The sequence below is a fragment of the Haliotis rufescens genome, unplaced genomic scaffold (genome assembly GCF_023055435.1).
Source record: "Haliotis rufescens isolate VD_foot unplaced genomic scaffold, xgHalRufe1.0.p SCAF_13, whole genome shotgun sequence".
NCBI lineage: Eukaryota > Metazoa > Mollusca > Gastropoda > Lepetellida > Haliotidae > Haliotis > Haliotis rufescens.
This window is the reverse complement of record NW_025963813.1, coordinates 14,081,016-14,096,867: the sequence shown is the minus strand read 5'-3', so window position 1 is coordinate 14,096,867 and position 15,852 is coordinate 14,081,016. Positions and strand designations below refer to the sequence as shown.

The window sequence follows — 15,852 nt, the reverse complement described above, 5'->3', positions numbered from 1 at the left end:
ATTTCATAAAATTCATTAAAGTTGAACAAGGTTGATCCGTCACCGCTGATTGTGTTGATTTGCTGCGATTGTGTTGATTCATCGCTGATTGCATACAGCCAATTGTCAGTGACACTTGACACTGAGTGAGATTTTTTAGTTCGCTATACACGTCACTAATCAGTGGCAGATGGGCTTGTCGGTGATCAGATATCAGTTTGCAGTATCCGTTAGTTCGCTGTAGAGGGTTTGTTATATACGTAAATTTTATATGATATTATATGGGAGATAAATCGGGGATTGTTTAACAGTTCGTTGTATCCGTTTGTTCGCTGTATCCGTGTTCGCTATATCTGTGTTTTACTGTAATATCTATATACTCATTTTTTCAGGATTTCTGGAAGGGACGTATAATCACTGACTTCATCTACAGACGTGACATCCTGACTTTCAACAATAACTTGATGGTGGACTTCGACGTAGATGAACTTGCTCAGCTGTCAGGTACGGTTGATACGGCAATATAAGGGCAGTTTGAATCCCAGATTCTCACCGATTTCTGAGACAGCCATCAGATATTCTTGTGGGGAGGTGACATGGGATTTTTTAATATTATGATTTGTGTCAAAAATGCATCATTAAACAATTTATCACCCGCCAACATGAATCGTTAATTGGACATGCTGGATTGTGTATTGTGGTGAAATATATATATATTTCCGAGAAAGCCAAATGTATGTTTTGAAGCATGGTTGAAACAATATTCTGTTGCAAGTGAACATCCTTGGTTTGTCAGCACCATACCCATGCTTGTGAGATTTCCTGAAGCGGTAAGGGTCTGCTTTCTTCCGACAGTGAGTTGGTATAACTGAACTACTGTTCAAATCATGCTGTGGTGTGCAGTGCTGGAACAATGCAGAGTTGCTTCCCTTTGCTTGCCAGATCTGCTGGTTTTGGGGTTGATTCACATATTTGTCTCAATCATTATCAGTTGTCTACTAGCAGCAGACCCATGAAGAATAGGTCTTCAGCAACCCATGCTTGCCATAAAAGGTGACTATGCTTGTCGTAAAAGGCGACTTCGGGATCGGGTGGTCAGGTTCGCTGACTTGGTTGATGCATGTCATCGATCCCAATTGCGTGGATCGATGATCATCATATTAATCACTGGATTGTCTGGTCCAGACTCGATTATTTACAGACCGCCATCATATAGCTGGAATATTGCTGAGTGCGGCGTTTAACAACAAACCAAACCAAAAAAACTAGCAGCATGCAGTGCTTGTTGGTTTTGTCAAAGTGGCTAACTTCAATCTCATTGAAATCAGATCTTAGCTCTTGCTTTCGCCGAACAAATGATCTGAGGAGATCCCATAATGGGTCATGTCAAAGACCTTTCACCTGACCAGTTAGAGCGTTGCTTACAAGACCATTAATGTGATAGTCGGAAAATGTTTTCTAATCATGCAACCTTGAAAAGGTAACTTTGGGTATTCTGAATGACAACCCATGTTCTTTTGTTCACTTATTGTAATTTTGGATTGAGAACTTTGTCAAAATATTTTTCAAACAGTAGTCTGGAATGGAAGTCGCCAGTAACTAGTGCTGTCCAGCTTGAGAAAGCTGCTTTCTGATTGGCTAATGTCGACTTCTTGTAAGTCATTTCATTCATCGGTCGAAGTTCGCAAAAGGTCATTATGACGTGACCTGTAATGGGATATCATCAGATCTTTGTTTTGTGGAAGCAACCACTAAGATCTGAATTAGCAAGTCATGGATTGGGCAGTCACAGTGTGGGAACTACCCTGTTATGTGTCATTAAAAAAATTAGAAGTGATTCCCTAGCATTTGTTTGACTAACCAGCCAAATTTTTTCATCTTCCTGAGGCAAGGGAGTAAACTGACTGTAAAAGTCAAGTTTCCAACCTTGTCGAACTAGGCTGTAATTCCTGGGCTCGATGGTCGTATGAGTTACGTCCCTTCTATGTCCCTCCTGCTGTTTGGTTCAAACAGAATGGCGGCGCCCTGTGTAGACTATCTGATACATAATCAAGATCTATATTGTAATAGAACAGGTCTTACTTTGCTAACTATTAAATCATGTGAGCACCTTGATTAAAAACATGAAAAGATTCAGAAAATATCTGTTGAAGGTATGTTGACAGTACACATTCTTTGCAACTCCTGCAATCAACCGAAATCTGCAGGCAGTTGATGAACCGGACATCAAGTTCGTAACGCGATATTGATTGGACTATGCACAGACTTGTTAGTCTGGCCAAAATGTAACTCCATAATTCCAGCCGAGTTCGGCAAGGGTGGAAACTGGACTTTTATCGTCAGTTAACTTCCTTGCCCAAGGAAGATGAAATATTTTTTGTGTCTATGTGTCTGTAAACAACAACAAAATTAGTCTTTGCCCACTAAGAACTACCGGTACCATTTCCTGATTGGCTGATAATAGAATGGGCAGGGCTTGTACTGCATTACTGGTCTGAATGATGTTATTGCATGACTCCTTTGTATATATTACAGAGACCACAGAAGACAGCCAGGCTGATGCTCAGGATCAAACAAAAACATTCTACATTAGGTTTAGGTAAGCAAATGTTCAGTACAAGATTTGTTGATACAGCATTGTTAATCCCAGATATAAAATAACTGCTATGATGCTGTGACAGCAGTTTGTTATATCAGTCCCTGTTATATCAGTCCCTGTGGGGATTACGACGTAGAATAAGTCCCACTTCTCCTTGCCTGATCCATTCGAGGGGTGGTGGGATAGCCCAGTGGTTAAAGCGTTCATTTGTCACGCCGAAGACCAAAGTTCGATTCCCAACATGGGTACAATGTGTGAGGCTCATAATTCCTTTGAATACCTTACCTCTATTACATCATATCCATAAACCCACGTGGGTACAATGTGTGAAGCCCATTTCTGGTGTCCCCTGCAATGATATTGCTGGAATATTGCTAAAAGCGGCGTAAAATCATACTCACTCACTGTTCAATGCGAATGTGGGTACCATTTGCCAGTTTGTAAGGACCTAAAGACACCTTACATCAGTGTGTCACCTGCTAGTTATGTGTGCACTGTAGTTGATCATTACAACAAAGAGCCTTTGTGTTGCCTGGGTTTCCTACGTTTAATGGTGTATTGATTAGGGCTGTCACGATAAATCAAAATATCGATATATTGCTATTGGTAAGCACTTAAAGTCAATAAATCGATTGTTAAATTAGTTTCCAATCGATAATATTGATTTCAGTTAGGAATATCGATAGTTTCGTTTATTAACCATAGTTTTACAGTTTCAATAAAGTACATGCAATGCTGTTCAAATTTGTTTTTCTTTTGATCATGAGTAAGAGTAATTTACACTGGTAATGTGGAAGTTTCTTTTTCTTAAATTATTAGTGTAAAGAAAAAACAAATTAGTCATATCTCAAACTTTACTTTTTATTTGTTGTTATGGTTATCACATTCAAATAAACATCAGTTCCAAGGTTTAATTCACCTCTTAAATCCATCTAAAATGATACACTGAAAACTATCGATATTTATCGCAATAGTTGCTTGCAATATCAATAGTTATCGCAATAGTTTCTTTCAATATCAATAGTTATCGCAATAGTGATTTCCAGACCAATAGTCACCCCTGGTATTGATTCTGTTCATTTCAGGTGCTTTAAGACAATTTTGAAAGGGTACAATCTCAAGCGGCCAGCCAGTTTCCAGCCATTCCAAGTGAACATAGTTGCAACTTCAGCAAGCAAGTCTGGCAATGACTCGGTACCCAAACCCAGGAGAACCTTGATGCTAAAACTAGTGGAGCTGGAGTCGCCCTATAGAGGTGAGACACTCAGCTCATGCATATGTTTTTAAAGCAATAACATGACTACCGGACGCAATTTTGGATTATTTGTGGTTTTATTTCAGTTGAATTTAGGTCACACTCTTTGCTGTGCTTGCTGTTAAAGGGAACTCTGCTTGTCGTAAGGGGCGTCTTATGGGATCAAGTGGTCACGCTCGCTGACTTGGTTCATGCATGTCATCATATCCCAATGCGTGGATCGATGTTCATGATGTCAATCACTGGATTGGCTGGTCCAGACTCGATTATTTACAGACCGCTGTCATATAGCTGGAATATTGTTGAGTGTGGCATTTAAAAACAAAACTTGTTGTTTCACTAAAGTGGTAAATGTTGATCAAATGAAATTGGTCAGAGAAGTCAAAGGGAAGTTTTGGCATATGTCTGGATAAAGTACCAGTTTTGTGTAATGTAACAACCCATTGTCCTGTTCCACAAAGCTATCTTACACTACGTCTGCAGTAAGCTTATGTTAAAGTATGGGAGTAACAATCGCTGCGATAGCTTTGGGGAATGGCGCCCTGTGCTTAGTATGACTGGTGATGGTAATTTCTGGTGCCCTTGGAATCGCTATCACCTGACTCGACCAAACAGTAGATACACAGAGACAGGGGATCGCCATCACCTGGCTAGAAGAATGAGGCACATACTAGGCTGTGATATTGCTAAAAGCATCATAAAACCGTACTCACTCCCTCACTGTTTGTCGAGTCTTCCTACATTTTAAGGGGGCACGGGTGATCCAGTGGTCAAGGCACCGCGATTCGCTGTGCAGAGTTGTGTCCCTTGGGCACGCCAGAAACCTATGATTGTGGGTTCGAATCCCGGTTCGCCCCGATTATGTTTCTAGGTTTGTCAGCACCATACCCATGCTGGTGGGTTTCACCGAAGTGGTAAACGTCTGAGACCTGCATCATTTCGGGCTTTCCTTCCACATTAAGCTGACAAGCCGTGATATTATTGGAATACTGTTATAAGCGGTGTTAAACCCAACTCACTCACTCACTCCTACATTTTATGATTCTCTTCCAGTGTATGGCCAACTTCCAGAACAGAGGACATTCTGCATGAGACACACAATGTTCTGTGCAGTCTCTCACATCCATTCCAAGTAAGTACACTTCATTTCAGCTGAATTGTTACCCGCACAGATTCTATACTACCATCTTCCTGAGGCAAGGGAGTTAACTGACTGCAAAAGTCCAGTTTCCACCCTTACTAAACTAGCCTGGAATTGTGGAGTTTTATTTTGGCTGAACTAGCAAGTCCATGCATAGTCCAATCAAAATCATATAATGAAATCGACATCTGGTTTGTCGACTACCGTGCAGTTCGGTCAATGCATGAATTGTAAAGCATTGTGGACCGCCAATTCGGCATCAACAGATATTTTCCAAATCCCTTTTATAATCAAGGTGCACACATGATTTGATGCACTTCACGTAGTAAGACCCGTTTTGTTACAATACAGATCCTGAATATCAGGGAGATCTTCTTGTCTAGTGCTGCCATTTTGTTTGAAGCAAATGCAAGTGAAAAGAGAGTTGGAATCTGATTGGTCACTAGGAGAGATATAAAAGGGACAAAACTCGTTACAGCCAGTAGTGGCACTATGCTCAAGCCCAGAAATTCCAGCCTTGTTTGGCAAGGATGGAAACTGGACTTTTATGGTCAGTTAACTCCCTTGCCTCTGGGAGATGATACTTCAATGCTCATAATCACATGTGTGGTCTAGTGGATAGAGCGTCCACCTGCAAAGTGGAAGGTCATTTGGTTGATTCCTTGGCTGTGTCCTCCCAAAAGACTTTGAAAGATGGCACATGGTGTTCAGCACTAAATGGATAATATGTCAGTGTCAGTTGAATGTTGGTGATCCATGTTAAACTGGCATGGTATCTCAATGGGCTAGCACTATAAAACCGGCATATGTCCGGACTAGTACAAGCAACCACACACCCATGCATACACATCACTGTATAGGTGAAATAAGTTTGCAGACGGCTTTAAGAATATATTTACATACATGAACAATAGGCTGCCTCCAGTTAGGTTCCTCATTGGGATTGACATCACATACTTTTTTCTCTTACGTAATAAGACGATTATTATATTGAATAACATACTCGAATTACAGGTTATCTATTCCTCGCCAGTGATAGCCCTCCATTATTCTCTGGGTTGTTCTGTAATGTATTCAAATCTAACCATCTCTCTGTATATTACAGTGCTATTCCATTGCTTGGGTATCTGCCACAAGACATCATTGGGCTGTCAATCTTTGAAGTCTACCACCCAGATGACTTGCCGGTCCTGTACCAGATCCACCAACAAGGTAACAACATATCTATAGTGTTACACAATGTTATAGTTTAACAAGACACTATTAATGCAGAGCACAAAGATATAGCTGTAGAACAGACACCAGGATAAAGATAGTGGAAAATCATGTTTAACACAAATAAATCTTGCATTGCGGTGTGCTTGTAGTTAAATATAAGAACTTGGTAAGTTTCCTATTGAGAACATCCAAAGTGTTCTAAAACGTCCATCACTAATCTGTCAGTAAGAACAAAAACTCGGTTTCATGTAGCGTATGATATAAACTAAGATTTGGTTTGCTCATTGCAGAGTTATCTCCCTTTACTTCCAGGGTCTGCCTCTCATTGTTTCTAGACAATGACTGTTGGTCAATCAGAACCACACCTATTCTCGTTAGTTGAACCAAAGTGTTAAATGTCTACGATCTGCCTCATTTGGGCCATGTAACCAGTACCAGACACTCCCTATTGCACACTTGTCATCCCATAGTAGTTTCTTGACTATGGGGGAGGTCGGGTAGCCTAGTGGTTAAAGCGTTGGCTCGTCACGCTGAAGACCCGGGTTCGATTCCCGACATGGGTACAATATGTGAAGCCCATTTCACTCACTCACTCACTCACTCACTCACTCACTCGACTATGGCCATGAGTCGATAAGCACACACCAAAGTGTAAAACGTCTACAGCTTACGTTATTTTGGGCTTGTACGATTGGTGTTATTTATTTCTCATTCTGATCTGTCACGGGTAGGAGACAGCGGGTAGGGAATACCTATTTCGTTATACCCTGTTGGCTCTTTTATTTTGTTGAGATTCGATATTTCACGTTACCAAGTGGCTGTGATAGATTTTTTTTCCAAACAGTCTAGTTACCATGAATTTACCAATAAGTTACACGTTTCGTTTGAAATGTCTTTTCTCCCTCTCTCAGGAATTGATATTATGTGTTATCAATTTTTCTGCTGAAACCGGGAATACTTTATAGCAAAATGGGGGACAGTTGCCCTAAAATATCAAGTATCGCCCAAGATGGACCATCTGACAAGTTGTCCCCACGTTTATATGTTACAATGAGATGCAGTCGTAGTTTATACATTCAAAAACATTAACTTGATAATGATATGGTTAAGTCACTATCAGATTGATAAGCAAGAATGGATTTTTTATTATCTCTATAAAATAGGAACTAATTTACATGATAATTATCTGTGATTGTGTATGGGAATTACCTGTGAAGAGTTATTGGGTAGGTATTCCCATCCCTCGAGACATGCTCCTTCCACTGTGATATGTTGACATCGTGTGGGAAGGTTTTGAATGTATCACTTTTGTTAATCTGTTTAGTCTTAGAGTCTAAAGGCAAGCCAATCAAAGAGAGCAGAATGAGACTGAAGGCTCGGAATGGAGAGTGGATCGAGGTACAGACTCAGTGGTCCAGCTTTGTGGACCCTTGGACCAAGAAGCTTGAGTTTATCATGGGACAGCACACTGTAATCAGGTGAGAGGGGAGATCGGGTTTCTCCAAGAGAGTCTGTCGTAAACCTACTTCTGTGAATGATGAACCCAATGATTTGAATGATGAATGTTTGTATGTCTGAAACTCTATTATTTAAAAGATGAACATTTGAGGGGGTTCAAATTTGAATGAAAGATGTTTGTCAGGTCCAGACTTGATTATTTGAATGATCAACATTTGTTTGGACCAGACTCTATTATTTGAATGATTGATGTTTGCAACAGACTTGATTGTTTGAATGATTTGGACCAGATTCGATAATTTGAATGTTTCGACCTTTGTAGTGGACTTGATTAATTTATTGATTGACCTTTGGAGCAGACAAGAATGTTTGAATGATTGACCTTTGGAGCAGACTGGATTGTTTAGATGATTGACGCTGGAACTGACTGGATTGTTTGAATGATCAACATTTATTTTTCTTTCCAGTGCCCCTGCTGCTATTGATGTGTTTGAGGAAAACTACACAAATCGACGACAGTCCTCTGACCAACTCTCTGAAGCTCACAAATACCAGCAGATGATCCGTAACCTTCTACAGACAAAGGTTTGTATTTTTACTGGTTTCCTTCAACACTGAAACATCCTCAACTATCCAGGTAGATGTTTGTCTTATGATACCCGGGCCCAATAGCCACCGATGCTTTGTTTTGCGTTTGGTTCGAAGGACACAATGCTGTAAGCCATTCAAATGATGCTGTACGTTCATGATCCATTCAAGTAATGATCACTCCTGATCGAAGGGTAGCCTAGTGGTTAAAGCGTCAGCCGTCACACCAAAGGCCCGGGTTCGATTCCCAAAATCGATACAATGTGTAAAGCCCATTTTTGGTGTCCCACGCTGTGATATTGCTGGAATTTTGCTAAAAGTGGCATGAAACCATACTCACTCACATTCACTCCTTATCGAAAGCAAGAAGCTATGCCACCAGAACTTGACACTCCTGATGGCAAAATGACTTCCTTCCACTTTCTTCTTTGTCCTGGAATTATATCTTTTCCTACCAATGGTAGATTTATTGCAGTCTTTTGATAGCCCCAAAGTCACACAGACACACTCACGCACACACAGACACACTCACGCACACACAGACACACTCACGCACACACAGACACTCACGCACACACAGACACACTCACGCACACACAGACACACTCACGCACACACAGACACACAAATTGTAAATATTACTTTTAGTAAATATTTTTCTGCCATATTTTTATTTGTAGAATATGTAAATGTATTCTTTGGCTAAATTTTAAAATAATTGCCAACACCTGAAGGGATGATGTAAATCCGGCTGGGGTGCATGCAGGTAGCAAAGGTACTGTAAGTCCCCATGGACCCTAGCATGGAGATCTACCTTCAGCTGCTGGCGATCTGAAATATTGCCGATGTGACGTTAAATATTAACTCACTCACTTTGAGGTGGGGCCTCATTCTGGAAAGGTTGTTTTGGTATAATAGCTACATTGGTGTCTGCAGCAATGTGTCATTTTTATGTTTTGTTCAACTCACTAACCTAATAATTAGAAACGTTTTGGATGATCTGTAAACAAAGTATGTAAATAACGCCTATTGAACAATTCATTGCTTCTTTTTCAGAACCCACCCACTGAACCGCTGGAAATCAAGATCGAACCCCAAATCACGACCTTAGGTAAGCCCTTATAAGTCTGTGTTGATCAAGAATGGTTTGACGAATTATACAGCATCTTTGACAAACACGGACATGGGATCATAGTAGACCAAGTGTTAGCACTGAGAACTTGCATAGTGGACTAAGTGTAGGCACAGTGGACTATGTGTAAGCACAGTTGACTAGTAGTTGTACTGGACTATGTGTAAGCACAGTTGACTAGTAGTTGTACTGGACTATGTGTAAGCACAGTTGACTAGTACTTGTACTGGACTATGTGTAAGCACAGTTGACTAGTTGTTGTACTGGACTGTGTGTAAGCTCAGTGGACTAGTAGTTGTACTGGACTATGTGTAAGCTCAGTTGACTAGTACTTGTACTGGACTATGTGTAAGCTCAGTTGACTAGTACTTGTACTGGACTATGTGTAAGCACAGTTGACTAGTACTTGTACTGGACTATGTGTAAGCACAGTTGACTAGTAGTTGTACTGGACTATGTGTAAGCACAGTTGACTAGTACTTGTACTGGACTATGTGTAAGCACAGTTGACTAGTAGTTGTACTGGACTGTGTAAGCTCAGTTGACTAGTACTTGTACTGGACTATGTGTAAGCACAGTTGACTAGTAGTTGTACTGGAGGATGTGTAAGCACAGTTGACTAGTAGTTGTACTGGACTATGTGTAAGCACAGTTGACTAGTAGTTGTACTGGACTATGTGTAAGCTCAGTGGACTAGTAGTTGTACTGGACTATGTGTAAGCACAGTTGACTAGTACTTGTACTGGACTATGTGTAAGCACAGTTGACTAGTAGTTGTACTGGACTATGTGTAAGCACAGTTGACTAGTAGTTGTACTGGACTATGTGTAAGCACAGTTGACTAGTACTTGTACTGGACTATGTGTAAGCACAGTTGACTAGTAGTTGTACTGGACTATGTGTAAGCACAGTTGACTAGTAGTTGTACTGGACGATGTGTAAGCACAGTTGACTAGTAGTTGTACTGGACTATGTGTAAGCACAGTTGACTAGTAGTTGTACTGGACGATGTGTAAGCTCAGTGGACAAAGTACTAGTTATGTGAACAGTTTTATAGCCAAAGCACTGTGAAGTTTGTGTGAAAACTGTGGACTAAGTGTAGCACTGGACTTAGTATAAGAAGTTAGTAGATAGTTGGTGTTGTTTGAGTGGCTGAGATTGCTGATTTACCAAAACGTTTTGAAGATTAAGACGATTGAACACATGACGTTGGCAAGACTAACAATTTCTCTTCATTTTCAGTCCAAGACAATACTTTCTTGGTGCCAGACAAAGAGGTTATAAAGAGCAGGGTAAGTCTCTTCACCCCCTTCAGTAACACATTTTGCCCACCAATGATGACACCCCAAATGCTCAATTCTGATTTTTAATATGGCCAACATGGCAGCCATTTTGAAAAAGATCAGTTATGTTTTTACTCTTCCATTTTTATATAATGACGGGGGGATATAGCCATCAGTATGTCCGTCTGTCCGTCCGTCTGTCCGTCTGTAATCATTGTTTGTCTCGAGCATATTTCCTAAACCGTACAACCTAGCTTCCAAAAACTTGGTACACTTAACAATCAGGCTCAGTAGAAGTGCCTTTTGCTATTTGGAGATTTTTAGAATTTTATATTTTTGTCGTTTCCATGGAAATATGATGAACTTAGGAATATTTGATGTTAGTGCTCTTGTCCATGATATTGCTGGAATATTGCTAAAAGCGGCGTTAAACCATACTCACTCACTCTTTCAAATTGCCACACTGTGGTGACATGTTTGTCAACACTAGGGATTCCAATTTAGTTTCTTTTCTGTGATTTTTGCCCATTCTACATCTCACTGCATACAATTTGTTGTAAAATTTACAATTCTTACTGTGAAATACTTTGAGGGTCTTGCTTTCATCCAAACCCTAAGGGGATGGGGTGGTCAGCCTCACTGACTTGGTTGATGCTTGTCATCGTATCCCACATTGCTTGGGTTGATGCTATGATGTCAATAACTGGATTGTCTGGTCCAGACTCGATTATGACAGACCACTGTTTTATAGCTGGAATATTGCTGAGTGTAGCGTTAAACAACAAACAAACAAAAAAAACAAACACTGTACATGTTCAATATATGGCTGTTGTGTTTCAGGAAGCCAAGGAAGTGGTGAAGTCAGAAGAATCCGAGGAGGATACAACTGTCTTCTATAACCAGCTCAACTACTCTCATAACATCAAGAGGTAGACTTCATTCTCTCGTATAGTTTTTGTCCCTGTGGTGATTCCGGGTTAGACCAGGTCCCCAACAACCTATGCTGGTAGTAATAGGCAACTAAATGGATCAGGAGTCATGCCTGGTGATTTGTTCATTGCATGTTAACTCACCCAAGTGACATAGATTGTTGTTCATGATATCGATCACTGGTTTGTCTGGTTCAGACTGAGTTGCTGAGTGCAATGTAAAACAGAAACATAGCATTGTTTTTCTTAGGTTTCTTTGAATAATGACACTGCTCTTTGTACTACATTGCTTTATCAAAGAAATAATCTTGTAGTGCAGAAACTCTCTGTATGCCTTAGTATTCTGAAACACAGGGAGCTAATGGAATATTGCCCTTGCAGGTATCTGATGAGTCAGCGCTTTCCAGGGAACCTGTTCACCCCTGCAGAAGGACTCCCACACGTCTTCCCCAAATCTGAGGCCATCCCCCAAGTCAGCGAAGGATGCATGGCCCCAATTATTGAGGGTAGGTTCTGATTTTTAGGATCCCTAATTTTAGGATTTTTTACAGAGGTCACCATGCGCCACATGCTTGTCATAAGAGGTGACTTCTGAAGATTGGGTGGAATGGCTGAAAGACTATTGATGACTGGGTGGAAGGGCTCGAAGACTATTGACGCTTGGGTGGAAGGGCTCTAAGACTATTGACATTTGGTTTGTAGGGCTCTAAGACTATTGACTATTGTGTGTGTGTGTGGGGTGTGTGTGTGGGTGTGTATGTATGTGTGTTGGTGGGAGGGGGGAGGGGGGGGGACAAGTCAGTGTGGATGTAAGATAAGGTCTTCAGTAACCCATGCTTGTCATAAGAAGCGACTATGTTTGTTGTAAGAGGCAACTAACGGGATAGCGTGGTCAGGCTTGCTGCCTTGGATGATGCATGTCATTGTATCCCAATTGCGTGGATCGATGCTCATGATAGCAATCACTTGATTGTCTGGTCCAGACTCGATTATTTATACAGACCACCATCATATAGTTGGAGCAAAGCTGAGTGCGGCGTTAAACAACAAACAAATCAAAACAAATCAAATCAAATCACAATCCAAGTCACAAAGTGACCAAAAAAACACATAATAGAAGGACTTCCACAGGTTTACAGGCCAATCAGACCACTTCCATTCTTATTTGAGTAACCCTCGATCTTGCTGACTGACATTTGGAGCATGGACGACTGTGTTTGTCGGCCGCGTCATACCAAAAGACGTTAAAAGATGGTACTTGTTGTTACCCTGTCTGGCGCTCGGCATTAAGGGGCTAAAACAATTACTGGTCGGCATAGTGTCCGTATACTCTGTCTGAGTGGGGTATTCATGTTAAACTGCGGCATGGTATCTCAGTGAGCTAGCACTATAAATCGGCATCTGTCCGGACTAGTACAAATAGACACACACACACACACACGTACATGCACGCTATATAAGTGCAATAATCTTGGACGCAACATTAAACCCCATTTCACCTCACCTTCACCTGTGTTTGTCAAACCCTGCAGCCAGAGTATTGGTCACAGTTTGAACCTTCAATACATGTATTGTTTTGTTTTTCTTCAGACATCGAACCTCCAGATTTCCCAGTCAACATTAAGTTCACCAAACCTCCAAGTTATGGCAGCAGTACAATTGTAAGTAGATCATTGTTACCTTGGGTATACATTGGTCGTGTCTCTTCATGTACCATAATTCCTCCCATAGAAGCTGATCTAAAGCTGATTAACTTCCCCTTTGGAATTCTTGGTCAGAATACCGTATTCGACGTAATTAGCGCTCCGCTCTAATAAGCGCCCACGGCGATATTTGCTAAACAATTGGCTAGTGAACAATCCCAATTAGCACCCCTTTCGATTGATCAATGTATCACAATTGATTAATGTAATACGTGTGTTATATGCACCCTTAATTATGGGACATTAAATTCTGGAAAAATTATATCTGTCGTATATAAACATTTCAGGCTGTCAACATAAACCACGAAATGTATGATCTTTCAACTCTGTTTTTTTTCACCAAAACAATATTCTAATAAGAGCCCCCTATTTCTAATTTTGAGAGCGCCCTGGGCGCTTATTATGTCGAATACGGTAGGTCCCCAGTAACCTATGCTGGCCATGAGAGGCGAACAAGTGGATCCAGTAGTCATGCCTGATGACGAGGTTCATTGCATGTCATTTACCTTGACAGCGTGGATTGTTGCTCACAATATCAATCACAGGATCGTTTTGTGCAGGCTTATTTTTTTACAGGCCGCTGTCTTATGTCTTATGGCTGGAATATTGCTGAGTGTTGCAAAAGACAAACAAATTGCTGATAATATTAGTCACTAGTTAACACCATGCTGTAACAGTGTGGGGCATTGCTAATAATGACTGTTGATCCAGATTTGATTATTTACAATCCGCAGTTGGATTATTGCTGAGTGCGGTTTTATACAAGAAAGAAAGAAAATCATAGAGTAACTTATTGTCTGTTTGCAGGTGCATGTCTCTGAGCATCGTGAGGACACCATTCCTAGTCCTCCCCAGCCGGAGGCCGTTGAGGACCCCACCATACCATGGAGGGTCCCCAACATGATCCTCGGGCCGATCCCACAGTACCCCCAGGTGGAACTCACTCAGGAAGTGCTCAAGAAACACACCAAGCTTCAGGAAAAGCTTCTCTTGCAACAAGCCGAGCATGACGACAACATCCTCTTCCTAGGCAAGCAGGAGAAAGAGGAAGTGCGAGACAAGAAGCGATCTCTCTCGGGCTCGGCGTCACTAGGAAACGAGCCATCTCAAACGAAGATCTCAAAATTGGACCGTGGAAAGCCTGTTGATACCCCAGTAACATCAGGAGACGTGTTCCCATCGCCGTTCAGCTTCCCCATGTTGCCGCTATCCACTGGGAACATGATCCCCACGAGTCTGGCGCCAACTCAGTCGCACCCGATCTTCACACAAAACCCTCCTCCAGAGTTCTTGTCGATGGGCCTCCCTGGGATACAACAGAACATCCCCATGTACATGCAGCAGATTCCTATGATGCAGGTGGATCCTAACACAGGGCTGGCCACGCCCGTCATGCCGATGTACCAAAACACAGCTCCCATGGAGCCCCCCCGGTCAGCACAGGGCATGCAGTGGCCCTACTTCCAGCAGACAGGTAGAGAACAGCTTCAGTACATCTCTCAGTTAGTTAAATGTGTGGTTACAGTTCATGCTGCAAAAAAAGAAAGGTTTCTTTTCCTTATTAATTAGTTGTGTTACAGGCACTATTACTGTATTTGCCACAGTAAGCGCCCTACTTCCAGCAGACAGGTAGAGAACAGCTTCAGTACATCTCTCAGTTAGTTAAATATGTGGTTACAGTTCATTCTGCAAAAAAACGAAAGGTTTCTTTTCCTTATTAATTAGTTGTGATACAGGCACTATTACTGTATTTGCCACAGTAAGCGCCCTACTTCAATGATCAATCCTGACCATCTTCTTGACCAATCTGTACATGCTGAATATAACCTTTACATTGTTTTCAAGCAGCCGCTACTGAGACCAAAACTTTTTATGACAGTTCTTGTGTGTGCTGCTACATATTTGTTACAGAAACATATAATCACCTTGAAACTATTATTGAAATGTTTTAGTTTCTCACGTTCCCCCTGAAAACGGTATATTGGCAATTATAGCTAAAATGGATAGAATTATTATTTAAGCGCCCTCATGTAATCAAAAATGAGCAGGCCACTGTAACTTGATAATGCCCTCATATTGCTTGACGACTGGCCACTATCAAGCCCGTTGTTAGGTGACGTCATAGAAATATTAGAATAGGGATAGGTGAAGTCACGTTCAATACTGACGTCATCTGGTTTGTTCTATGATGTTTCTATGTTTGTAAAAGTGGGTCAGTGACGTTCATGTTGATTGCAGTAAATGTTTCTAAACCGATATTGTAGTTTCATTTTATTTGATAACAAATTCCATCCATTTTAGCTATAATAACGGTAATGCAGTAATAACGTTCAAGGCATTATCATTTGCAGAAGCCCTGTCTTTTCAACTGCCCTCCTTCGTCGGGCAGCTAATTGAAGGCCGAGGGTTTCTGCAAATGATAATGCCCTGAAAAATAGCAAATGTACATCCAAGTTCTGTATTGGTAGGGGTGTAATCATTCTTCAAATATTTGATGCACCACTCAAGTTGTTGCATTGAGGGGAAACACGTGGATATTGCAGATGTAATATTGGTTTTATAAATGT

At 41.1% G+C, this 15,852-nt stretch overlaps 1 protein-coding gene across 2 annotated transcripts in view; it reads left to right on the top strand.

The window, feature by feature from the left end:
* LOC124111201 (period circadian protein homolog 1-like) overlaps positions 1-15,852 on the top strand; it is a 46,234-nt gene that overhangs the window by 18,079 nt on the left and 12,303 nt on the right. For both annotated transcript variants that reach the window (XM_046470825.2, XM_046470826.2), the window contains 13 exons: positions 372-483; positions 2,515-2,578; positions 3,664-3,833; positions 4,887-4,965; positions 6,080-6,186; positions 7,517-7,670; positions 8,118-8,235; positions 9,295-9,349; positions 10,613-10,662; positions 11,494-11,582; positions 11,964-12,088; positions 13,173-13,243; positions 14,093-14,759. In XM_046470825.2, the coding sequence (XP_046326781.2) occupies positions 372-483; positions 2,515-2,578; positions 3,664-3,833; positions 4,887-4,965; positions 6,080-6,186; positions 7,517-7,670; positions 8,118-8,235; positions 9,295-9,349; positions 10,613-10,662; positions 11,494-11,582; positions 11,964-12,088; positions 13,173-13,243; positions 14,093-14,759 (1,861 nt within the window). The remainder of the gene's footprint in view (positions 1-371; positions 484-2,514; positions 2,579-3,663; positions 3,834-4,886; positions 4,966-6,079; positions 6,187-7,516; positions 7,671-8,117; positions 8,236-9,294; positions 9,350-10,612; positions 10,663-11,493; positions 11,583-11,963; positions 12,089-13,172; positions 13,244-14,092; positions 14,760-15,852) is intronic.